The sequence below is a fragment of the Protopterus annectens genome, chromosome 2.part1 (assembly GCF_019279795.1).
Source record: "Protopterus annectens isolate FY-2018-M chromosome 2.part1, PAN1.0, whole genome shotgun sequence".
Classification (NCBI taxonomy): Eukaryota; Metazoa; Chordata; order Ceratodontiformes; family Protopteridae; genus Protopterus; species Protopterus annectens.
The window spans coordinates 1,444,608,221-1,444,633,794 of NC_056729.1; the positions used below are offsets into that span (position 1 = coordinate 1,444,608,221).

Genomic DNA, 25,574 nt, shown 5'->3' on the forward strand with positions numbered 1-25,574 from the left:
GACCACATTGCTTCCTCCCTAGAAAAATCAAGGGCCTAAATCATAAAAACTACATAGACCTTCTGAAAGCCTTGTCTGTCTTCTTAGTATCATAAAGGCTACAGAAGGGCATCCTCTACCTTGTGTATAGAGCCTGAATAGGCCTTATTCTATCAGACGTCTGTTAAACATTTGGAAGTCTATTGGAATTGAAAACACCGACTCATGGGTTCATAGACATTTACTAGGCTTAATGGCCTTAGCGCCCTTACAAGCCTAGCCATATGTATCCCGAGTTGCCCCAGTTGTCTGTGGTTAGATGAGTGAAGTTCGTAGAGTTAAGGGTCTATGGTAGTTAATACCACTTCCTCTGTCCAATCAGGGAATCTCCGTCTCTTATGCAAGACAGACAGGTATGTATTACAGGGAATACCATTTCTATGGAACCAGGTTTCCCTCCAAATAAAGCAATGTCCTTCTCTTCATCTATTCAAATGTAATTTTGAACAGATGGCTAACTGCAAATTCACCCCTACTTTAGCAGCAGTGGCTCATGGATGGGGTAAACATGGAAGTACTTGACTTGTATTTGTTTTAGGAGATTTTTATTGCTAAGAGTTCCCATTTGAATGCAGGGGCTTGGCCACTTAAGATCCTCACAGGTCAGTAACTTGTAAGTACCTATGAACCTGTTTAAAACAGTATGTCAGCACCTGTTAATCTTTGTTTGTTAACAAGACTCAACATAGGTTTTGCTACAAGCATAGGCTCCTTAAATTTTATGTTTGGATTTATGGCATAAAGGTCTTTTTGCTTGTACAACACAACTTTGAGTCCTTTGGTCAGTTTGACACACCCATTTTCTTAAAGCATTAAGTAAAATATTTTTCAACTTGTCAGTTGCTATCATTTTTTATTATTATGCTGTCTTTCTGAATCTAAAATTAAAATAGTAATGAACTTTAACTTAAATAAATAATTGTGACCTTACCATTTTTTATGAGAAAATGTCCAGCTATCAAACATTTGAGTTTGTATTTCTGAGTTAGCTCCAGCTCTGGCAAGTAAATCCTTACTGACTATCATAACCTTGTGATTAGTCCCTTCTAAGTCCATAAAACTCTCATTGCTTTTAGAGTTACATGGACTGAAAATTCTGGCCCAGTCAGCTCAATTCCATCCTTCTTTGTGGGCACACGTTCTGCAGTGGTAAGATCTGCCTCAAGGTCCTCCTCCCAGTTCAGTTGTTTTAATGGTGATGCTGTCCTTGGGGTAGTTAGTGACTTGGCCATGGTGATCATCCCTTTGTCTGCAGCCTCTGTGGCCTGCAGTAACTGTTCTGTTGTGATCAGGTCATCTTGGAACATGAACTAATACCCTTTAAAACACACACACACACACACACACACACACACACACACACACACACACACACACACACACACACACACACACACACACGTATTGCCTCATGTCATAAATCACTCTACATTTTCAGGGCCTAGTTAAGCCACTGTTGTATGTATGAGTTATGTTGTATGAGGTCAAAGGCTTTAGCCTAGTGTGTTCACTGCCCAGCTGGTCTGAGATCCTGCTGATTGATTGATTGATCTTGGATACCGCATCACCTAACCTCACTTAAAAGTAAAGTTGTGTACACTTACCATAAATGTAGACGGTCGAGTGTATTCACTGTTGCAGTCATTACACTTGGGTTATCCTGCTGGCAGGCAACCCTCAGTCGGCCTGAGTTCCAAAGTCTTGGTCCAGCGTCAGTTGCTGTCACCTCTTCCCTGACGTCAGTGCCCCAGGGGTATAAAAGATGCAGCAGACACCATTTTCTTCAGTTTTTCTTGCCCCAGATGTGAGGTGCCCCCAAAAGGGTAGGCTAAAAATATGCCAATAAAACATGCATGCACCAAAATATATATGTTATACCTTCATCTACAAGCAAATACACCACAGAGGTTGTATAGATTAGAGAAGTGCAGATAAGTTCCAGCAAAGATAAGGGGGATGGAGGGTGGGTAACCTGGACTGCAACAGTGAATACACTCGAACATCTGCATTTATGGTAAGTGTACACAACTGTACTATGTTCTTCGTGTTTCACTGTTGCAGTCATTACACTTGGGTTGAATCCCAAAGCTATGGTTGGGAGGCTGGAGCTAAATAGCGTTAGGAACGGCTATGAGACCCTGCAAAACTGCAGTGGCAAAGCCTGCCCTGGATTTAGAGTAGAGTGGTACATGATAGTGCTTGGTAAAGGTGTGCACTGAACTCCAGGTAGCAGCCTCTAAAATATCTTTGGTTGGTACTCCCCTGAGGAAGGCTGCTTAAGTGGCTGCTGCTCTGGTTGAATGTGGCCTAATGCCCTTAGGCACTGGCTTGCCATGTTCTGAATAGCAGAAACGAATGCCGTGGCCTATCCACTTTGAAATAGTCTGCTTAGAGATGGCCTTTCCTTGTGATCCTGCAGCATATACCACTAGTAGTTGCTCAGTCTTTCTGAAAGCTTTGGTTCTGTTCAGATAGAAGCATAGCTGTCTGTGTATGTCCAAAGAATGCAGAATTTTCTCCCCCTTATTCTGATGGCTTGGATAAAAAGTAGGCAGATGAATAGTTTGGTTAAGGGCCACACTGGACACTACTTTAGGCATAAATGTCGGGTTGGTCCTCAGAGAAACCCTGTCTGGATAAAAAATGATAAAAGGTTCCACAGCCATGAGTGCCTGTAGCTCTGAGACTTGTCTTGCAGAGGTTATTGCTAGGAGCAGAGCTGTTTTCCAAGATAAAAATTTGATATCGGCTGTAGCGGCTGGCTCAAAAGGGGGCAGAGTGAGTTTTTCCAAAACATAATTGAGGTCCCATGCAGGTATTGGTGATCTCCTTGGAGGCCTTAAGTTTTTGGCTCCTTTGAGGTATTGCCTTAATAAAAGATGAGAAAAGATTGGTGGCTCTGTATTGTAATTAGCTGAAATGGCAGAGGCATGAATTTTAATTGATGAAAAGGATAGGCCTTTGTCCAGCATCTCAGTTAAGTATTGCAAAATCTGAGGAATATTTGGTACTGCTTTATCAATTCCTTGTGCCTGGTTCCAGGCACATAATCTCTTCCATTTTCCAGCATAAGATTTTCTAGTACTAGGCCTCCTGGCCTCCAAAATGATATCCATCACCGCTTTAATGAGAGGTGTGTTTTGTATGACTACATTATCCGCCATGCTGCCAGATTTAAGGTCTTGAGTTGGCTGTGCAGGATCTGATTGTTTTGTTGGGACAGTAGATGAGGTATTTGAGGTAAGATCCAGGCTGGGCATTGAGACAAGTTCCTTAGGATTGGATACCAGTACTGGCAGGGCCAGTCTGGGGCAATCAGTATCATTTTTGGCTTCTCTTGTCTGACCTTTAGGAGTACCTTGGGGAGGAAAGGCAGTGGAGGAAAGGCATATACTGTTAAGTTTTTCCAGCTGAAAGATAGGGCATCCACTTTCCATGCTTGTCTGTGATAAGTCCTTGTGCAGAATCTCTTTAGTTGGCAGTTGTGAGGAGAGGCAAATAGGTCTATGTCGGGGCATCTCCATTTCCTTGTTATGTTGAAGACTTGTGGATCCAATTTCCACTCGTGGGGATCCATGAGGTTTCTGCTTAGTTCGTCTGCCAGAGTATTTATCTTTCCTGGCAGGAATTGTGCCTGCAGATGTACTTGATAAGTCAATGCTGTGTCCCACACAGTCATGGCTAGTCTGCAGAGGGGGTAAGAATGAGTGCCTCCCTGCTTGTTTATATACCACATGACCATGGTATTGTCTGTCTTTATCAGTAGTTGTCCCAGATGAAGTAGGTCCTTGAAGGCTGTCAGGGCATTCTTAACAGCTAGCATCTCTTTTTGATTGATATGTAGATGCATTTGGCTGGTGGACCATGTGCCTTTAATACATCTTCCTGCCATGTGGGCCCCCCCAGGCATAATCTGATGCATCCGTTGTTAATGTCTGCCTGGCTGGGGGTAAGGTGAATGGCTGTCCCTTGTTCTGGTGACAGGCCTTCGCCCACCATCGAAACTCCTGTTGCAGGCAGGGAATGAGAGTAATTGTTGTTTCCAGGCTGTGGCAATGCTGAGTCCAAACACTTTTTAGGTACACTTGAAGTTTCCTCATATGCAGTCTTGCATATGGAATTAGTAGAATGCAGGATGCCAAGAAGCCCAAAGCCTGCAGTATTTTTCTTGCAGATAACTGGGCCTTTGTTGCCAACAGTTTGAAATAGGTAGTCAGTTGCCTTTGTTTGTCTGGCGTGAGATAAGCCATCTGGGCAGTTGTATTTAAGCTTGCACCCAGGAATATTATTTCTTGAGAGGGTACTAGTTTTGATTTCTGTTTGTTGACTGTGTACCCTAGGCATGGTAGTAATCTCTTTACAAACGCCAGATGCTGTAGTATAATGTCCTTGTTCTCTGCTTGTATGAGGCAGTCGTTCAAGTAAGGATATTTTTGTATTCCTCTTTGTCTGCAGAATGCAATTACTGGTGCCAGGCACTTTATGAAGACCCTGGGCGCAGTAGATAAGCCAAAGGGCAGTGCAGAGAATTGGTAGTGCATTGAGCCAGCTTTGAATCTGAGGTATCTTCTGCATGTTTGTCTGATTGGGACATGCAGGTATGACTCTTTTAGGTCTAAAGTCACAAGCCAAGCCTTCTTGCCCAGTATGGGCAGAAGCTGCTGTAAAGTCAACATTTTGAATTTTGGTATATCCAGATATGTGTTTAGAATAGATAGGTCCAGTATTGGTCTCCAGGCTTTGTCCTTTCTGGGTACCAAGAACAGTCTTAAATAAAATCCTTGTCCCTGCTCTTGCTCTGGTACTTGTTGAATGGCCCTCATGTCCATGAGGGCTGAGACTTGTTTTTGTGCCTCTGCCCGTTAGTTTTTTGTTAGGTCTGGCCAACCGTTTGCCCTTGGCAGGGTATGGAAGTGAAACTTGTAGCTCTGTGACATTATGTCTAAGACCCATTTGTCCTGGGTTATTATGTGCCAATTTTGGGAAAAAAGTGCTAGTTTTCCCCCTAAAGGTGCTGCCAGAAGATAAGTCCTTGGCGCAGGCAGGGGGAAGTCATTGGGACTGTTTCCTGTAAGATTGTGATTTGTCTTCTCCACTTTTGGAGGTAGAAGCACCCTATTGTTTAGACCTGTATGAACCTTGGGGCTGGGATCTGCCTCTTGGACGTCTGTATCTGCCCCTTTGTGGTCTGTCTGACACCGGAAAGGACCAATTCTTTGTAGGCCAGTGTCTGCTAAATCTTGGTGGCTGTACCTGTAAGAAATCCTTGACTGTTTGCATAGATTTAGCTTTGTCCTCCATTTTCTTTAACACCTCTTCTGCTTTAACGCCAAGCAAAGTATCATGCTGTAATGGAGCATCTAATAATTTTGCTTTAACATAATCTGGTAGATTTTGTTCCTTTAACCAAGCATGCCTCCTAATGACAGAACCCGTGACAGCGGCCCTTTAGGAGGCCTCCAAAGAATCAAAACCACATTGCAAAGTATGCTTTCCAACTTGCTCAGCTGCATGCAGTAAATCCTGCATTTCTTTGTTTTCTGCACATTCAGAATTTATCAACATTTTCTGTTTAAGCAGTGACATAACATATTGCTGATATTTGAGCATATGGAACTGACAATTTAAAGCCCTTATAGCCAAGGTAGCAGAAGTGTAAATCTTTTTTCCCCATATGTCCAATGCCCTAGAATCCCTGTCACAGGGGTTTTTTTGCAGTAGAAGCCTTGACCCCTTTGGGGCCCTGAGAGATAGTTTCAGGGTCAGCATCAGGGTTTTGAAAAGGAATTTATGAGAGTCAGGGACCCTGTAGTACCTGTCCGGCTTAACAGGAGCTGGAGATAAGGAGTCAGGGGTCAGACTGGACTCTGAAAATGCATCATCTACAATGTCTAACACAGGTGGAATAGCTAGGGGCCTGAGTTGTGAGAGTAAAAGGAAGTCTCTGAGCCTTTTCTTAGATTCTGAATAATCTTGGCTCTCCCAGTGGAAATGTTCCCTCATGGTATGTAAGGTTTCCCCAAAAGAGTAATCCTCAGGAGGAGAGGCTGAAGGGATAGATTCTTCAGCATCCAGAATCCTCATAGGGAGGAAGAAAGTATTCCTGATCAGAAGAGGAATCAGAAGAAATGATAACCTGATCTGAAGATTCATATTCTGTCTCTTGCCTAGGCCTTTTTATCAGGAGGGGATGGGAACCCCTGATCAATGTAATTAAGTCTTCGGCCATTTTGAGCATCTGTTTTTTGGGCATGGAGGCCTGACCATGAGGCTGTTGTGCTTGTTTCTTTGTCTTGAAAGGTGCTGTTGTCTTTGCCTTTGCAGCTGGAGTCGCTTTAATGAATAATTGAGTAGGTCTGAAAACACCTTCAGAAGCCGATGTCTGCTCAGCGGCTCTGGACCCATCGAGGGAATTGTTTCCGAAGGTCCAATACCTTGAGCTTCCAGCAGCCTAGTCGACTCCACGTGGGAGTCTGTAGCGGCCTGCGAGTCCAAAGTAGCGGGCGTCAGGGGCTGCGAAAGCGCCTCACTGAGAACCGGCGACTGGCTTAGAGGAAGCCTCGTCGTCGGTTTTGGACCTTGGATGCCTGTCCTTTTGTTTTTCTTTGCGTTTCTTGTGAATTCCGGTAGTTGGATGGCTATCCGACGGCATAGTGTAATTAAATCTTCTGCCAAAATAGTGAAATGCAAAATCGTACCGACGCTTAATAGTGCGTTGGTTAAATCTAGCACAAAACTGACAGCTAGCAACGTCGTGGTCAGGGCCTAGGCAAGGAATACAGTAAGAGTGAAAGTCCTTATGAGGTATTTGCTTCCCACAAGAAATACAATTATTAACTTTTTCTGACATTGGTCTGGAACAAGAAAAAAGTTTTCCCCAACGGGGTACTTAACTTTTAATGAAGACTTCGGATCTGAAATTCGAACACGAAAATCTCAGGAGTCGGCCGACCGGCACTTGCGAACTGCTTCTGCTTCGGGCACAGCGCTGCAAGAAAGACTGAAGAAAATGGCGTAGGCTGCATCTTTTATACCCCTGGCGCACTGACGTCGGGGAAGAGGCGACAGCAACCGACACCGGACCTAGACTTTGGAACTCAGGCCGACTGAGGGTAGCCTGCTAGCAGGATAACCCAAGTGTAATGACTGCAACAGTGAAACACGAAGAACATCAAGTTGTGTATGTTGCTCTTCTGTGCATTCTCTGAGTAATGTATGCCACTTTTGTAGTAGCCTAATTTCCATAGTATCTGTGCCATGAGCCCTGTTTGCTTTATTAGTAAACAGCGTGTGTGTCTGTGTATGTCACTTAGTAGTAAACTGCTTTTGGAAAAGTGGGCTTCTGAGCTTATCTGAATAATATAATGGGACTTTCGATGTGTTTCTCAGGAAAGAACCTGTAATTAAAATATTTAAAGAGTTGGCTAGAAATGGAGTTTGAGATTCCTGAGGTTGAGGGTGGATTACGAGTGAGTGTTAAGAAGTGATGAATTGTTATGTGAATTTTAATATCACACATATTTTCTTAAAATTTCTTCGTGTTCTTTGCTTGAAATGTAGCAATGTTTTCATCACTGTTCATTTTAGTTTAGTATTTTAAAGACAATGTTATTTATGTAGTAAAAAGAGTAGGCCAGTTGGGAGAAAACACTAAGATTAAAATCCAATGTGATGATACTAAAGGATTGTGCATACACGTACAGTGCCTGTTTTTATGACGACTACACTTTAATGTGCATGTATTTGTATGTCTGACCCTTGTTCTAATGTGTTAAGATGGAGTGCTGAAGAGTAACTAAGAACATCAAAGTTGTAGTCATTATTTTATTTAAATGGTTGAGTAACATTTGCCGAATGAATCTATGACATTTATTAAATAGCTGTAATGTGGAGCAAAAAAATATATATATATGAGAACATTTACAGTGTGCTATTTGATAACATTTTGATATACTGTTTTTTTTTTTTTTTTTTTTTTTTTTATTCTTAGTTTGGGTGCTGTGAGGCTCTGAGTCTTTTGTCAGTGATGTTTCCAGCATGCATTTGGCATATAGGATGGCATTGTGGACATATTACTGCACTGAGTGCACAGTCATCGAGAGTTGGTCTTTACAGAAACAGAGGACGCACTTTCAGGTATTATAGACATTCTTTAATTTGCTTTAAAAAAAAAACTTAACCACTGAGTAGCTGCAACTTTTTAATACAGATTGAAAAAGTATGGAGACAAAGTCTTTGATAAAGCTCAAAAGAATGCACTATGTCCAGCATTGATCTCTAGCTGTTTATATGATTTAAAAGCATATAAAACTCTAGACGTCAAACACTGGAGATGGGAGGGGATGCTAGTGATACAGATTTGACACTGTTTAATGTCAGCACTGGCCCAAATGACTTCAGAGCTGTCATCAAGATGGTAATCTTGAAGCTTTTTGCACTTGGTTATTGTTAGCTAATTTGTATAGATTAGTTGTATACCGTATGACCCAATGAGTTGCTCTTGGACAGTTCAGCTTTGCAGTTAATTTATATGTTTATTTTTATAGTTTGTTAATACTTCCACCATTTCTAGTGGTTCCCCTCACCTATTCACCTAGTTTAAGTCATTATTTCGACTGAGGTGAGTGTCTTCTCATTCATTCATTGCTTTTGATAGATAAGGGAGGGTTGCCATAGAGCAAGCCATTGCTATGATATGTAGGGCTAGATTCCTAGACTGTTACTACGCTAATGACCCAGAATGTCCTTCAAAGCTTTTTATAAGTGCAAGTCTTAAATGTCAAAAAAAAAGTAGTTTTTGGTTCACCTGTTTATCACCAATGTGGGTAAACGTGGTATTCCGAAGTCACAAGGTATATGCTATAGCTTGTCCTCAAGTTTCATTGTTACTCCCTGTTCTCTAGACCTTATATTTCTGGTACTCTTTGACTTACAGTTATGTAGGGGATTCAGAAGTGTGGGGTTTGGAAATGCCTTGTAAGCCAGGCATAGATCACCCCTCAGCAATCTTTAGGAGACTGAGTTAGAGGGAAAGGGCTTTAAGGCACTGTGCATGTAAGGCAGGTTTGTTATGCCTTGTATTCTTTTTGTTAGGAACTTTTGAGGTTGCTCTAGTTGCTGCATGTGCTTGGTCAGGTACATACCAAAGACAGCATTGTACTCTGGTCTGATAAGGGGAGAGTACAGTGGAATAATGACCTCTTTGGACCTAGATGCCATGCCCCTACTTATAAGCTGTGCAGCTTGGATTTCCAGATCACTGTGGCTCCATGGTGGTTGAAGGTAAGGCTACTGTTTAAGTACATACCCAGATCCCTGATCACTGGGTCGACTCTTAGGGGTGTATTATCAACTTGGTAATTAGCCAGGATGCTTGACTTCCCAAAGGTACAGTTATGCTTTTCTTAGTGTGAGGTTTAATGCCATGGCTTTGTCACCATTTGTTAGTCAGAGATGGACCTTCTTGAAGAATGCTAGTGTCTGCAAGGGAGTAGATGTAACCCCTAGCTCGCAATCATCTGCCCACTTAGTCAGCCATAAACCTTCAGTATTTGCTTCCCTTTCAGAGAAATAGATGACAAAAAGGTTCAGGCCCAGTACCGAGCCCTGGGGAACTCCATTAGTGACTGGGCTGTTGGAAGTGGCTTCACCTATTTTGACCTCCTGGGTCCTATCAATGAGCCAGTTGGCTGTCCAGTGGGTGATAAAAGGGTTTTGCTTAAGTTAGTGAGCTTGTCTGTAATGCCCTTGTAAGTGTTCTGTACTAAGCCTTAGTTATGCTTGCCTTTTCATTGCCCATAGATTATGAATAGTAGACAATGCAGACAGATTAAGCTACTAATTTGGAGGGGAACTCACCTACCTGCTGAATTCTGCAACGTCATGGACATTTCGTTTGAATCTTTGTATTCCTTGATCTCAGTAGAGCTGCTGAAATTGGAGGTGACTTGGTAGACCTTCACTCTCCTTTTGATGAAAATAAGACAGATTGATGCTCATTTTCTCCTTCTTCTTTCAAACTTTTTCCAAAGCACTGTAAGAAGATGTTTTTTCTATGAGTAGAACAGGAGCTTGCAGCTGCAGTCTTGTAGAGGATATTAGCCCCTGCAGCGTGAGTTTCGGGTCAGAGCACATAATACTTCAGTACTCTTCCCATTCATTATGAATGTTGCTGCTGCAGTGATCCTAATATTTGAATAAACTTTACTGTGGTACATTATTAAACAGCGGTACTATGTTCATCATAGGTGTCACTGCTTGCAGAAGAGACTCTATCCCTTCTTCCTCCAAAGCTGTCCTTGAAAAATTGCGATGAATAAGAAGGAAGCAAAGACATTGCACCATTTTATACTGTATGCCTTTAATCCTGCCTTAGAGTCAGCATGTTGGATGTAGTGGATGCCTCAGGATGCCTTTACTCACCCTATCTATGGCATCCTGCAATGGCCATGCTTAGGAATAACCTCATTTACTTACACAGCTAAAGATGGTATGGAATATTCTCCTCTTTCTGGATGACATCAGTCTTGTGTCTCTTGCCTTGCTTCATGGAGCAGATTGATGGAGGTCTGATTGCAGCCCAGTTGGCTGGGGTTCAGTTAGTGGTCTTGGAAATGGAGGAGACAGGCAGGTGGAAAATGATTTAATGAGCTTGGCCTATTCACCATTCTTGAGAGGAGAAGGGGGTTGTGGGCAACTGGCAAGCATAAATTATGGTGTTTCCCAAGTGGAGACCAGAGAAGCCATCACACATGCTTGAGGATGAGAAGGTAGGGCTGCTTCTGGCAATACCCCTTCTGAAATTAATTGATAACTATTATGAATGGCCCATTTAATGTCCTACCCTAGTGTAAGCAAAGCATGCACATGAATGTAGTGCTCAATGGAAAAAATAAACAGCCCTTGGTGGGTGCTTAAATAATGACCTATCCCTTGGTATAAGGATCCTGACTGATGGTATTTAGAAGGAAAATTTATCTTTAGGGTATGCTGAGACAGTGGTGACTGTGTTGCTTTGATTACCTTAATGAAGAGGAGCCTGTAGATGACATTGCTGTATCTTGGGGAGCTGTTAGAGGAAATGTGTAATTCAGTGTTGGAAGGAAGTGAGAAAGAAGAAGCTGTATCTAGTAGGATAATTTTGCTTCCAGAAAAAAAGAAAGGAAGTTTAGTCAGTAAAAATTGAAAGTGTAATGCTTCCAGAAACTCTTACAGAGAATGCTTTAGGCAGTCAGACTACTCAGAGGACTTGTGCTACAGAGTAAGTTGAAAGGGAAAAATGTGTGCATCATAACATAAAGAAGTACAAAAAAATGTTAAGAATGAAAAAATATAATTTTATATATTTCAGTAAATAGATACTTTGCTCGGGATTGATTGAGATTTTAAGGCTCCAGAAAGAGTTTCAGTAATTTGCCATGTTACACAAAATTATAGCGATGTGACTTGCTTTTTTCCAGTTGGAAAGAGTTTTATTCTTTTGTAAGCAAGATAACATATGTTTTCCCAAGGACTTTGCAGATCAGGATTGATAAGGTAACAGAAAGTGGAATTAGTATTTTTTTTCCAAAGGATTATGTTCATGTACTTAGACTGTTACAAGAAAAGGATGTGAGAATTAAATGTACAAAGGCATAAGAACTGGGAGTAACATTGAAACGTGAGGACAAGCTATAGCATATACCTTGTGACTTCAGGCTACCACGTTACCCACATTGGTGATAAACAGATGAACCAAAAACTACAATTGTTTGACATTTAAGACTTGTACTTTTAAAAAAAACAACTTTTAAAAAACTTTGAAGGACATTCACCTATTAACATTCATTATTTTAAAACAGGAAAAGGTAGATTGTAGCAAAAGGTTCTTTATGAAACGTGGTGTAAGGCAGAAGCGCTTAACCAGATTTTTCTATTCATTTATAACTATTAATATGATTATTTCCTGCATCTTGTAACTTGCTTTACTGGTGTGAATACTTTGTTTTTCATAAATCTTGTGAGGTTATGATGAATGGAAGAGAGAATGTGCTGTTTTTGTGGAAGTGAAGTGAAACATGTCATTAGTGAGTGCGCTAAAAGAAGATGTAATCACTGTGGGAAAAGATGGCATACTTAAAAAATGTAGGTTAAAATGTACAAAATGCATGAAAGAAAGATGTATATGTTTTGTAAGGAGTGGGAAAGAAAAGCTGATGAAAGTGACTTTATAGATTGTTTCAAAAATGAAATACTAGAAGATGTGGAAAAGCTGTTTTTATCAGGGGATAATGCTGCTGGTGATGCGTTTTTCTTCTGTTTTTCTGTCCAGTGCTTGGAACCCAATCCCAGCATACATTAGACAACAGTCTAATTCACGTATGTTTAAAACTCAGTTAAAGCAGTATCTTAAAAGATTCCTAGCTTTGTTTTTGCTCTATTGCCCAAGGATAGACCCTTATTCACAAAGACGCCTGTTTTTCAATCAGTTCTTGTTTTCCTGCTATTAGTTGTATAACTCTAGTAGAACTAATACCATCTCCTGATAAATTGAAATTTTAAAAACTACTCTACTGCTTACAGCTGTTTTGTCTTTCCCTGTTTCTCTTTCTGCTGTGTAACTGAGCTGGCTCCACTCTCAACTCATTTTCTCCCATTATCTCATTTTCTTTTTCCATTCTTCTTAATCTTTTTCATATTACATTTCCATATTACATTAACACACATTTCTTATGACCATTGAATTTATATTTATTTGTAAGTTAGAACTGACTTTACTTCTTCTTTCCTTATATTATGATGCACTATTGTAAAGCGTATCATATTTATAATTTTCTTTTCTGCTACTCATTAACCCCTTATCTATTGTAATTTGTCCCAATTATATTATTTTATTACATTTTACTATTTTTGGAGCTCTTTCCCTTGGACCTTTACTGAAATTAGGTTATTTTATGCCCATTTGGATGTTCCCAGTAAACAGATGTAAATAAGTAATGAATATGTTGAAATTAAAAAGTAAAACTGAGCAAAACTGAGATAATGATGCTTTAGAACAAAATACATTAACAGAGAAGAACATGAAGACAATATATGGAAGATGAAAAAAAAACATGAAGGCAATGAAAATAATAAATTTTTTCAGTATCTGTTAATGTGAGTAGTATAATAAATGCTACTGAGTTACAGTTAACAGTGCTGACACAAATACCATTAAAGCCATAGTTAGCTCCAGTTGGGGGATAACTGAACTGTGCAAAGTTGTAGGTGGTGAGCCTCTGTTTGTATGAGAGCTATACATTTAAAATCTATTTTAGAGGAATGTGAGGATGTGATAGCCGCAATACGTATGCCAACACATACGAACAAACCTTCAGGTATATACAAATGATATATCCAAATATTGTAGGTTTATAACTGAGTGTCCCTCTGTTTCAGTTGAGAATTATATTATTCTAACAGTCCAAGCTAATTTTAATTGCCAGAGTAAAGATGTATACATTGCTTCCTGCACAAAATGTGATTTTTTTTTATGTTGGAAAAATGGTGAGAGCTTTATTTTTATTGATTTTATATTTGTTGACTGGAATAGTCCGACTGGATACATGTCCATTTTCAGCGGAGACCCGGGGAGAAAAGCTCCAAAGGTGTACATATATAGTCATTACAATGTCATGTCGAACAGGAGTAATCATAACATAATACAAATATAATACATTTTACAGTCTAGTTAAATTTATGGAAATATACCAGTTTATATAAAAGGATTTATGAACATCAGTATGCTATGAATAACAATGCTATAAATGTGTGCTTTGCTACATTGCTGCAGGTTTTAAGAATGTAATATTTTCTTTGCTTGACTATGTTGTGGTTGACCAAAGGGGGGTGGTGATGTTCAATCATTACTGGAAATGAAATGAACTTTAATGTCCACTTCAGTTAAATGCTGATCACCCCCCCAGGATTTATTAAATTAGATAAAGACAGTGGCATTGTTATTATGCAACACAGGGAGGGAGTACACAAGTAATATGTTGACTGTTTCCTGAACAGGTACCTAAGAATTAGGTAATGAGCATAGAATATATGCAGTACACTATTATATAGATTAATTTTTTGCTTGATTTGCTTTTTATTAACAGAATTCACATGGAATTATTTAGTTTTATGTCTGTGGACAAACCTAAACTTGGTGTTTTATTCAGTATAACAAAAAAAAAAATCCATCAAGATTCAACCATATCTCCTTTTCACTCTGTTATAGCTCCTTTGGCGTATAAAACTGGAGCTATGGTGATGGTTATTGATAAAATGGTTAAACAAGAAGTCCTCTGTATTAAATGTTGTTTAAAAGACTCATATGAGACTTGTTTAAGTTATTGTATATGTTGTTTCATTAGGGTGAATGGTTATTAGTTACACCAGTCATCATATCTCTCATACTTGTGTCCCACATAATTAAGGTGTTGAGTGGACGAGAGAATACTTAGGTTCACATTCTTTGTTGAGCAATAACACAATTAATGTGTGAGCTAATAGATGTGGTACCAAAAGTAAATGTTTATCATTGCCACTGCCTCAGTGGCCTTTTGACCTGTCTGCCAAGGTAACCCAGTATGGCCAGCTTTCAAAAACTTAGACTCCTCTCCTCCTCTCTTCCTGTGACAGCTGATTAGCTGACCATATCCCAAGAGGAAAGCCTACAGCTGACACAGGAATGGAGAGATGATAAAATCAGTAAAAGGAGAGAAGTATTGCTGGAACTGAGTTCATCCTCAAGCCTTGGTGAGTACCTTCAAGAGGTGAACCCTGTTTTTCACAAAGTCTCTCACCAAGACGAAACTGGTATATAGACTGTATTTTATATAGCATATATCATGGACAGAAGTAGGTTAAAAAGTAAAGATGATAGCTGGGTCCACAAGTCCCAGAATAAAAAAGTGCTCAATCCTGGTAGGCGCACTGGTACCAGGACTGGAAAAAATGACAGTGTAAATTCCTCAAGACATGGAAATATTCCTGCAGTGGGGCTAGGCTATGCCCCCCCCTGTTGTAGAAGGAAGTAGCAGTCCACAAAAATCATAAAAACTGACTGATAGCCAAAAAAGAGCCGTACAGATGATAGAGTGGACTATTGAGGACAAGAAAAAAATTATGTATTGTTACTATTATGCAAGAATCTCAGAATTTCCAGACAAAAGATATATGAAATGATTAAGAAAGAAATTAGAGGAAAGAAAAAATAGTTCCACAAGAAAAACTGTCAGAAGCTTCAAAAAATGTGTGTTAATACAGCAAATCCATGAAAAATACCATATAGACCAAGAAACCTTATGCTGTGTGGCAAAAGAAGTAACTGAGGAAGTGCAAAAATTTAAAGAGCAAAATTTAGAAATGTTTGAAGGGTCTAAAAAAGAAATATGGACATGGGAAAGAAAGAGAGATCTGATATGGTGCAATATTTATGCAAAGGAGAAAGCCAAATTAATCAACACAAAGAAAACAGCCCCAAACATATTTGAAGAGAAATATAGGCAAAGGCATCCAGATATGGAAAATTTCACAATAAAAAAATAAGATCACAAAGAGGGGAATGTAGAACAGAAAATTAGTCAAGTGGAAGTTAAAAAAAAAAAAAAAAAAAGCAGCAGCAGCTGTTATGGAGATTTTGCGAAGTGAAGGATTCAGTGTAGAAAGTCTAACACAGGTCATATCACAGCATGATGGAATAGCTAGTCCCCAAAATAAGGAGAAACAAGAGGAGCAGGAGACATCTGAAGAAGAAATATGGACATGGGAAAGGAAAAGAGATTTAATATGGTGCAGTATTTATGCAGAGAACAAAGCAAAATCAATCAATGCAAAAAAAGCAGCACCAAAGATGTTTGAAGAGAAATACAGGCAAAGACATCAGGATATGGAAAATTTTACAATACACAGGGCCGGCCTTAGCTGAAACGGCACCCTAGGCGAAGTACTGCTCTGGCGACCCTTAAGCCACACCCACACCATACTCAAGGAACGCCACTATTTGAACCACACACACATATGGGTCACTCCCACAAAAGCCACTCCAGTTCTTTCAATGTTTAAATGCATGGAAAATCAGTCATACTGTAACAGACACCTTGTAGTGTAGTTAAGACTGCAATTGAAGGCTGAATTATCCTTAATAAACCTGCTTGATCTGTTGCTAGTGTAGAGTTTATCTACAGTCATGAAAGACAGTATTAACTGCTTTTTGCAAGGTGCATTAATGTTTACGTTATCATTTGGTCTAGTGTAGCATCGCATGACTGCCTACATTAACACATTACTATATACCCTGATGTGCTTCATGCTCTTCACAGGTCAGCCATCAAGTCCACATACTTCAAAGACAGCTACACATTGAGATCTGGTGGTGCTGCAGCTGTATGCTGACCCAGAGGCCAAAAAGGAAAACAGTGTTACTACTACAGTGACTGCTGTCTTGAACTTTGCATACATGTAACTTACTAACAGCAAGCGGATTTCTCAGAATTGTATTGGCAATGTTTCTTAGCCATTATGGGTTATATATGGAAGTATGTGGTACCTTGAAACTCAGCTGATAATATTACACTGCTGTTCTGTAAAACTGTCAGGTCCACTCGAGTAATTTGAAGACATATTTAAGACAAGACAGACGTGATATTGTCAAATGATTTTATTCCATTACTGTGTCAAGTACATTTCTATATGCAATGTTTGACAGTAAAATATTGCACTTGTACAAACTGTCAGGTCTGGTTGACTAATTTGAAAACATTAGGTTTCAGTTGGCACAATTAATGCTAAAGACATTGAAATATTGTCAGACTTTATTTCATTGCTGGCTACTAGACATTCATTTAGTTGATACAGTTCATACTCAAGACATTCTAATATTGTCAGGTGATTTTATTCCATTGCTGCCCATTAGATGTACATTTCTATATGCAATGTTTGACAGTGAAATGTTTAACTTGTGTAACCTGTCATGTGCACTTCAGTTGTCACTTCATGTGAAAGACATCGAAAATTTTCATTTAAGTATTCCTTTGCTGGCTGCTAGATGTACAGTTCTATCTGCAGTATTCAACAATAAAGTGTTTCACTTGTACAAACTGTCCGGTCTGCTTGACTATTTGAAAACGTTAGGTTTCAGTTGGCACAATTAATGCTACAGACATTGAAATATTGCCAGATTTTATTTCATTGCTGGCAACTAAACATTTCTATATGCAATGTTTGACAGTTAAATGTTTAACTTGCACAGACTGGCAGGTCCACTTGAGTAATTTCAAGACATTTAGTTGATACAGTTCATATTTAAGACATTCTAATATTGTCAGATGATTTTATTCCATTGCTGCCCATTAGATGTACATTTCTATATGCAATGTTTTGACAGTGAAATGTGTCAGGTCCACTTCAATTGGCACACTTCATGTGAAAGACATCGAAAATTGTCATTCAAGTATTCCTTTGCTGGCCACTAGATGTACATTTCTATATGCAGTGTTCAACTTTAAAGTATTGAACTTGTACAAACTGTCAGTTTCACTCAACTTGAAGAATTAGATTTCAGTTGGCACACCATGTTAGACATCAAAATTTGTCAGATTTTATCCACTGCTAGACATGCATTTCTATATGCAATACTTTACAATAAATGTTTAACTTGTACAAACTTTCCGGTCTGCTTGACTAATTTTGAAAACATTAGGTTTCAGTTGGCACAGTTCATGTTAGACACTGAAATATTGTCAAATTTATTTAATTGCTGGCTACTAGACATTTCTATATGCAATGTTTGACAGTTAAATGTTTAACTTGCCAAACTGTCAGGTCCACTTGAGTAATGTCAAGACACATTCATATTGGCAGATTAAAGGTACGGCAATGGGGGCTTCTTTTGCCCCCATATATGCGGATTTATTCATGGGATTTTTTGAGCAAACATTTATATATGATGCACATCATAATTTACATATAAATCATTTGGACATCTGGAGAATATATCTAGATGATTGTTGGATGGTGTGGCGTGGGGATAAGGACCATGTGATTGATTTTGTTAGGTATCTTAACAACAATCCTTTTGATATACAATTCACTCTAAACATAGAATATCAAGAGATTGTTTTTTTGGATGTTGTCATTTCTAGATTGGAAGATCACACATTGGCCACTATTGTTCATAGGAAGTTTCCTCAATATAATACACTGCTACATGCAACAAGCTCTCACCCCCGCCACATCATCCGAAACATTTCAAAATCCCAATTTTTGCGTATGAAACGCATATGTTCATCAGAAGAACAACATCACGTTTGTGCACAAGATCTGTCAAATAGGCTTTTTAACCGTGGATATTCTAAGTATCATATCTCTCAAACCATTGATCAGACTAGTCAGATGGCACGCTCAAGCTTATTACAATACCAACATCTGAAGCATGATGAAACATCCAATTCTGTGCAGCCGATAAGGTTTGTAACCATTTTCGGAAACAACACATTCAGATTCAGGGAAATTATCAACAGACATTGAGACATACTAAAATCTCATGAACTTCTGAATGACATAATACCAGACAAATGTGCCTTCTCATACCGTAGGGGTTGCACTATACATTCCCGTTTTACTCACTACAAGAGATATACACCAGTGACAACAGTTCAAACCACCTTATTTGGTGACCCTTTGGTGGGGTGTTTTCCTTGTGGACATAGTAGTGCCTGCCAACATATCCTCAAAACCAAGGAATTTTCAAGTAAAAATACATCACAGGTATACAATATTAACATCTTTGGGAATTGTAGTTCGGATTGGGTCATTTACTTAGCCACATGTACCTGTTCCTCTTTTTATGTTTGTCAGACGTCCAGACCAATCAAATTGAGGATTAGTGAACACCTTAGTGCTATTAGAAACCACCAATTGTCCAATGCCCTCTATAAGCACACCATTAATCATCCCACTGCTGTTTTTAAATTTGTTATTATAGACAAAATCCAAATGCATAGGAATTTCAAAGCAGGCTGGCATACTAAACTCAATAACATGGAAACTATGTGGATAACCAGGTTCGAGGCTTTGTTCAAACCTGGCCTTAATGAAACAGAATAATATGTCAACCTACTTCCTTATGCATATCGTTTGGGATTTATTTACATTTATAATTTCTTATGTACACGAGTTTATTTTGGTGATTTTGGTTTTAATTATAACATTTATCAGTAATTATTTATGACATGTATATATTATCCAATCATTACTTATTTCTGTAATGTGCCTTTAAATGTCTCTCTATATAACACCAGGATGTTGGAAGCTGCTTAACTGTTGATTATTTGCTTTTCAGCACTGAAGAAGGCTTTTCATAGCCGAAACCGGTTTGCTTGTTAGCCATTTATATTTTTATAAATGGCGTTGACTTCTACAATAAATTAAATTTTGCTGCTATACCATTGAGCTGGTCCATTTTTGGATTTACCTTTTCGTATTGTATGAGGAAGTCAGGAGTGTCAGAAAAGTATGTAAGAGTGGCACAGGATATGTACGAGGGTAGTGTGACAGCGGTGAGGTCTGCGGTGGGAGTGACGGATGCGTTTAAGGTGGAGGTGGGGTTACATCAAGGATCAGCTCTGAGCCCTTTCTTATTTGCAATGGTGATGGACAGGTTGACAGACGAGATCAGACAGGAGTCCCCGTGGACAATGATGTTTGCAGATGACATTGTGATCTGTAGTGAGAGTAGGGAACAGGTGGAGGCGACCCTGGAGAGATGGAGATATGCTCTAGAGAGAAGAGGAATGAAGGTCAGCAGGACTAAGAATATATGTGTGTGAATGAGAGGGAGGATAGAGGAATGGTGAGGATGCAAGGAGTAGAGGTGGCGAAGGTGGATGAGTTTAAATACTTGGGGTCAATAGTTCAGAGTAACGGTGAGTATGGAAGAGAGGTGAAGAAGAGAGTACAGGCAGGATGGAGTGGGTGGAGAAGAGTGTCAGGAGTGATTTGTGACAGACAAGTACCTGTAAGAGTGAAAGGGAAGGTCTGCAAGAGGGTAGTGAGACCAGCTATGTTATATGGGTTGGAGACAGTGGCATTGACAAAAAGGCAGGAGTTTGAGCTGGATGTGGCAGAATTAAAGATGTTAAGATTTGCACTGGGTGTGATGAGGGTGGACAGGATTAGGAATAAGTATATTAGAGGGTCAGCCCAGGTTGGAAGGTTTGGAGACAAAGCCAGAGAGGCACGATTACGTTGGTTTGGACATGTGCTGAAGAGGGATGCTGAGTATATTGGGAAAAAGATGCTAAGGATGAAGCTACCAGGTAACAGGAAAAGAGGAAGGCCTAAGATAAGGTTTATGGATGTGGTGAGAGAGGACATGCAGGTGGCTGGTGTGACAGAGCAAGATGCAGAGGACAGGAAGAAATGGAAACAGGTGATCTGCTGTGGCGACCCCTAACGGGAACAGCCGAAAGAAGATGATGATGATTGCATACAGCTGAACAGGTGGGAAAACATACTTTGCAATGTGGTTTTGATTCTTTACAGGCCTCCTGTAGAGCAGCAGTTACAGGCTCTGTCATTAGAAGACATGCTTGGTTAAAAGAACATACGCTACCAGATCATGTTAAAGCAAAATTATTGGATGCACCAATGCAGCAGGATGTGTTATTTGGAGTTAAGGCAAAAGAGGTATTAAAGAAAATGGAGGATAAGGCAAAATCTATACAAATGGTGAAGGACTTCTTAGAGGTTCAGCCTCCTAGATTTAGCAGAAATTGGCCAACTAAGAATTGGTCCTTTCCAGTTACAGACAGACCTCAAAGGGGCAGATACAGACGTCCAAAAGGTAGAGGTCAACCACAAGGTCCTTACAGGCCTCGAAAATGGGTTGCATCAGGCCAGAAAGAAGGAGAAGACAGGCCCCAACCATATAAAAAGCAGCCCCAATGACTTCCCACTACAACTGCCAAACAATTCTCTCTTGGCAGCCCCCTTGGGAGGAAAACTGGCACTTTTCTATCACAATTCGCATATGATCACCAAAGACAAATGGGTTCTCAACATTGTATCTTAAGGTTACAGGTTCCACTTTCAAACTCTGACAAGGTTAAAAGGAATGCCAAATCTGCCACCAAATCAATGGGCAGAGGCTCAAAAACAAATTACAGCACTCATGGATATGAGAGCTATTCAAAAGGTACCACCACAGGAGCAAGGACAAGGATTTTACACAAGACTCTTTCTGGTTCCCAGAAAGGACAAAGCCTGGAGGCCCATTCTGGATCTTTCTTCTCTAAACACTTACCTGGATGTTCCGAAATTCAAAATGTTGACACTCAGACCTCCCAACCGTTCCGAATTACTTGGTTTTTACCGAGTTTTGGGGTCCAAATGAAGGGGTGCCACGATTCCCGAGTGGCACCCCTTCATTTCCGATTTTTTTTCTTTTGGTTTTCTAAATTTTTAAAATATCCCGCTATCGGCGCTGACGTCATCATGTGCGCAGTGACGTCAGCGCCGTCAGGCTACCAGCCAGTCGGAATTGAGCTCAAGGAGCTCGCATCATCATTTCCGGCTGGCTGGCGGTTAAGTTAACGGCGGGAATTGCAAGCCGCGAAGCTGAAGAACAGAAGAGGTGGATGGAGCAAGGATTAATGGCAGCAGCAGCATGGGGAACAGACAGAAGAGGGCCGAGGAATGGATACAGCGAGCCCAGGGAATGGATGAATACAGCGAGGTGAGCGAGCCCACGGAGCCGGGATTAATGGCGGCAGCAGGCGGGGATACAGCGAGCCCTGAAACGGAGATTAATGCAGGCAATAGTAACATGAGGAACAGAAGAGGCACTACTCAGGGACCGGGTAAGGTTACCAGAGAGAGAGTGTGTGTGTGCGTGTGTGTGTGTGTGTGTGTGTGTGTGTGTGTGTGTGTGTGTGTGTGTGTGTGTGTGTGTGCTGATTCAAGGTACCACTGCTAGTCTTATCAGATGTGAGAAGGAAGGACTGGTCTGTGCAGAGATATTACAGAAGGGGATAGACAAAAAGACTAGTTGGTGGTATTTAATGCAGAGTCATACATCTTGAATCAGATAATGCAAACTCAGTATTAAAAAAGAGACTTGGTACTTGTGGGCATTACTGGTACAGAATGATTCTCTTATTAATCCCCTACACAGCTTGTTAGTGTATGCTTAGCTTAGGTGTTGCAAGTTTCTCTTATAGATGTCAAAAGGTATTTAAAAGCTGGGTAGTTATCTTAGCACTGATTTGTTTATTTTGTTTAATTTTGCATCATATTTACTCCATTGTTGTGCTTATTGACATTTATGCTATTGTGGTCAATATTGTAGTGCCTCAGAGTTATTTTATATTGCAGCACATTTAGGTTTATGTGTTATAGTTTGTTGGCAAAATGACAAGTTAGAAAGTGGATTTTAGAGCATATATAAGATATTAGAAATGAACCAGTGTCTAGTCCAATAAATAGACATGTTCTTCATATGAAATGCAAAGAAAAAAATTTGACTCTGTTGTATTATTGTGGACAGCTTTCCAGCTAAGACATTAGTTTAACCAATGGTTATTGTACAATGAGACCTATTTTATATTGAAATATCAGCCATATCAGGCAAAAGGTTTGGATGTTAGCTGGTATTTATTTGAATATATGTTTAGTAAAATTTTGGAAATGCTCATATTAGTTTCAGACATGGTGTCTTTAAGAAACTCCATAGGGGGCTAGTTGAGCACTGACAGAATATTATAAAATTGTTGCTTTCTCCGTACCTCAGTTTGTTTTCCCCTTTGATGCTTTTGACATGATTTTCCTGGAGTTTTAAGTAGAGTCCAAAGCTGAGTTTTAATAATGAGCAGACAACAGTGTTATGTCATCGTACAAACTTTAGTTGTATGTTATGCATATTTTGTGTGTAAGTAGACTTTTATGATGGAAATGTTCTGAATTGGGCAGTTTTGTCATTATTGGTTCATGCATTTTGTTTCATTGCCTACTGGAAAAATGTAAACAATAAATTTAAAATGCGCTCAAATTCTAACAAGTATGCTGTATTATACAATGAATATAATTTAATAAAGTCTGGAAGGTGTATCAAAGAAAACATGTATGTTTCTTGTTTTGTGTGCAAGGGGCCTATGATTTGAAAACAGCCCAACGGTAATTGTTATCTACCATTGGCCAGATGCATTTTCTTTGGATGTGGTATGGGTTTCAATGCTGTTTCAATGAATGTGAGTTTCAAGGGCAGATGAGTTTTAATGCTAAGTCTATTTTCAATGTGAGACAGTATTGCTTTGTTTATCAGATGTCTGTTGGTGTTTGTGCATTGTGCAATAAAATGTAAATATAAAATCCAAATAATCATTGTAGAAGTAAAGCAGTATGCACATTAGTGTTTATGGTAAATGGGGCGAAATCGCCAGGTAATGGGACATTGGAATGGCTGCAGGGGGACTCTGGTGCCATATTTTGGTTGTCTGTTCTTCAGTTTGCGTTTGAAAGCTGGTATCCCACAATTCCATCATAGTGGGTGGGGTTTCGTAATTATGTATGCAAATTTTATGTTAATCAGCGCACAGATTTGTACCTATTTTTCATGGGCCTTGTCTAGATTTTTGATGTTTCTAGGTTGAGAGGTATGTTGACACTACAGCAGCTTCTTCCCATGCTGGGCAAGAAAGCTTGGCTCGTGACATTGGACCTCAAGGAGGCATACCTGCATGTCCCTATCAGACAAAACTGCAGAAGATACCTCAGATTCATAGCTGGTTCAATGCACTATCAATTCTCTGCAGTGCCCTTTGGCTTATCTACTGCGCCCAGGGTCTTCACAAAGTGCCTGGCACCAGTAATTGCATTTTGCAGACAGAAAGGAATTCAAATTTATCCGTACCTGGACGACTGCCTAATTCAAGCAGAGAGCAAGGACATTCTTCTAAAGCATCTGGCATTTGTAAAAAAAGTTAAGTTGCCTGGGGTACACAGTAAATGAAAAGAAATCAAAACTAGTGCCCTCACAAGAGGTAATATTCCTGGGTGCCAGCTTGAACACAACGGCCCAGATGGCTTATCTCACGCCAGACAAGCAACGACAACTGACTCAATACTTTCATTTGATGGCAACAAAGACCCAACTCCCTGCAAGAAAAATTCTGCAGGCCTTGGGTTACATGGCATCTTGCATACTACTAATTCCATATGCCAGACTGCATATGAGGAAACTACAATGGTACCTAAAGAATGTATGGTCTCAACTCTGTCAAAGTTTGGAAACAGTTATGCCACTAATTCCTTGCCTTCAACAGGAGTTTCAGTGGTGGGCTCAAGCTTGTCACCTCAACAAGGGACAGCCTTTTACTCAACCCACAGCCAGGCAAACACTGACAACAGATGCATTGGATTACGCCTGGGGTGCACACATGGCAGGCAACTGTATTCAGGGCAAGTGGCCTCCAGAACAAAGGCATCTTCACATCAATCAAAAAGAGATGCTAGCTGTACAAAATGCCCTTATAGCTTTCAGGGACCTGCTACATCCAGGGCAACTACTGCTAAAGACAGACAACACTACAGTTATGTGGTACATAAACAAGCAAGGGGGCACTCACTCCTACCCCCTCTGCAGTCAAGCCATGACCTTGTGGAACACAGCTCTAAACTATCAAGTTCATTTGCAAGCACAATTCCTGCCAGGTGAGAAAAACACACTGGCAGACGACTTAAGCAGAAACATCATGGATCCCCACGAATGGGAATTGAATCCACAAATATTCAGAATGATAACACAGAAATGGTGGAGCCCGGACATAGATCTGTTTGCATCCCCAATGAACTGCCAGCTACAGAAATTCTGCACAAGGAGTTACCATCCACAAGCATGGAAAGTGGATGCCCTGTCATTCAGCTGGAAAAACCTACAAGTATACGCTTTCCCACCACTACCTTTCCTGCCAAAGGTACTCATAAAAGCCAGGTAAGAAGAGCCAAAGATGATCCTGATTGCACCAGACTGGCCACGCCAGCACTGGTACCCAATCTTAAAGAACTTAGGACAAGGACCACCCAGGATTTTGCCTCAAATCCCACATCTGCTGACTCAGCACAACAGTCAGATACTACACAGCCAGCTAAAGACCTTAAACCTAGCTGCATGGAAGATTCCTTAGTCAAGCAAGCAATGCCGCTCTCCAAAGCTATTATGGATGTCATTCTGGAGGCCAGAAGGCCTACTACCAGGAAAGCCTATTCGGATAAATGGAAGAGATTCTGTGCCTGGAACCAAGCTCACAGCCTTGACCCTCATGTCCCAAACATTCCTCAGATACTACAATATTTAACTGCGATGCTGGACAAAGGCCTCTCCTTCTCATCCATCAAGATCCATGCCTCTGCTATCTCTGCTCATTACAACACGGATCCACCAATTTTCTCTAATCCTTTGCTAAGACAGTACCTCAGAGGGGCTAAAAACATAAGACCGCCCCGTAGAGCACCTACTCCAACTTTGGACC

At 40.2% G+C, this 25,574-nt stretch overlaps 1 protein-coding gene across 4 annotated transcripts in view; it reads left to right on the plus strand.

Annotated features, from left to right (window-relative positions):
* Positions 1 to 25,574, plus strand: part of HTT (huntingtin) — a 4,811,037-nt gene that overhangs the window by 1,704,851 nt on the left and 3,080,612 nt on the right. For all 4 annotated transcript variants that reach the window (XM_044062924.1, XM_044062926.1, XM_044062925.1 and 1 more), the window contains one exon: positions 8,030 to 8,175. In XM_044062924.1, coding sequence (XP_043918859.1) covers positions 8,030 to 8,175 — 146 coding nt within the window. The remainder of the gene's footprint in view (positions 1 to 8,029; positions 8,176 to 25,574) is intronic.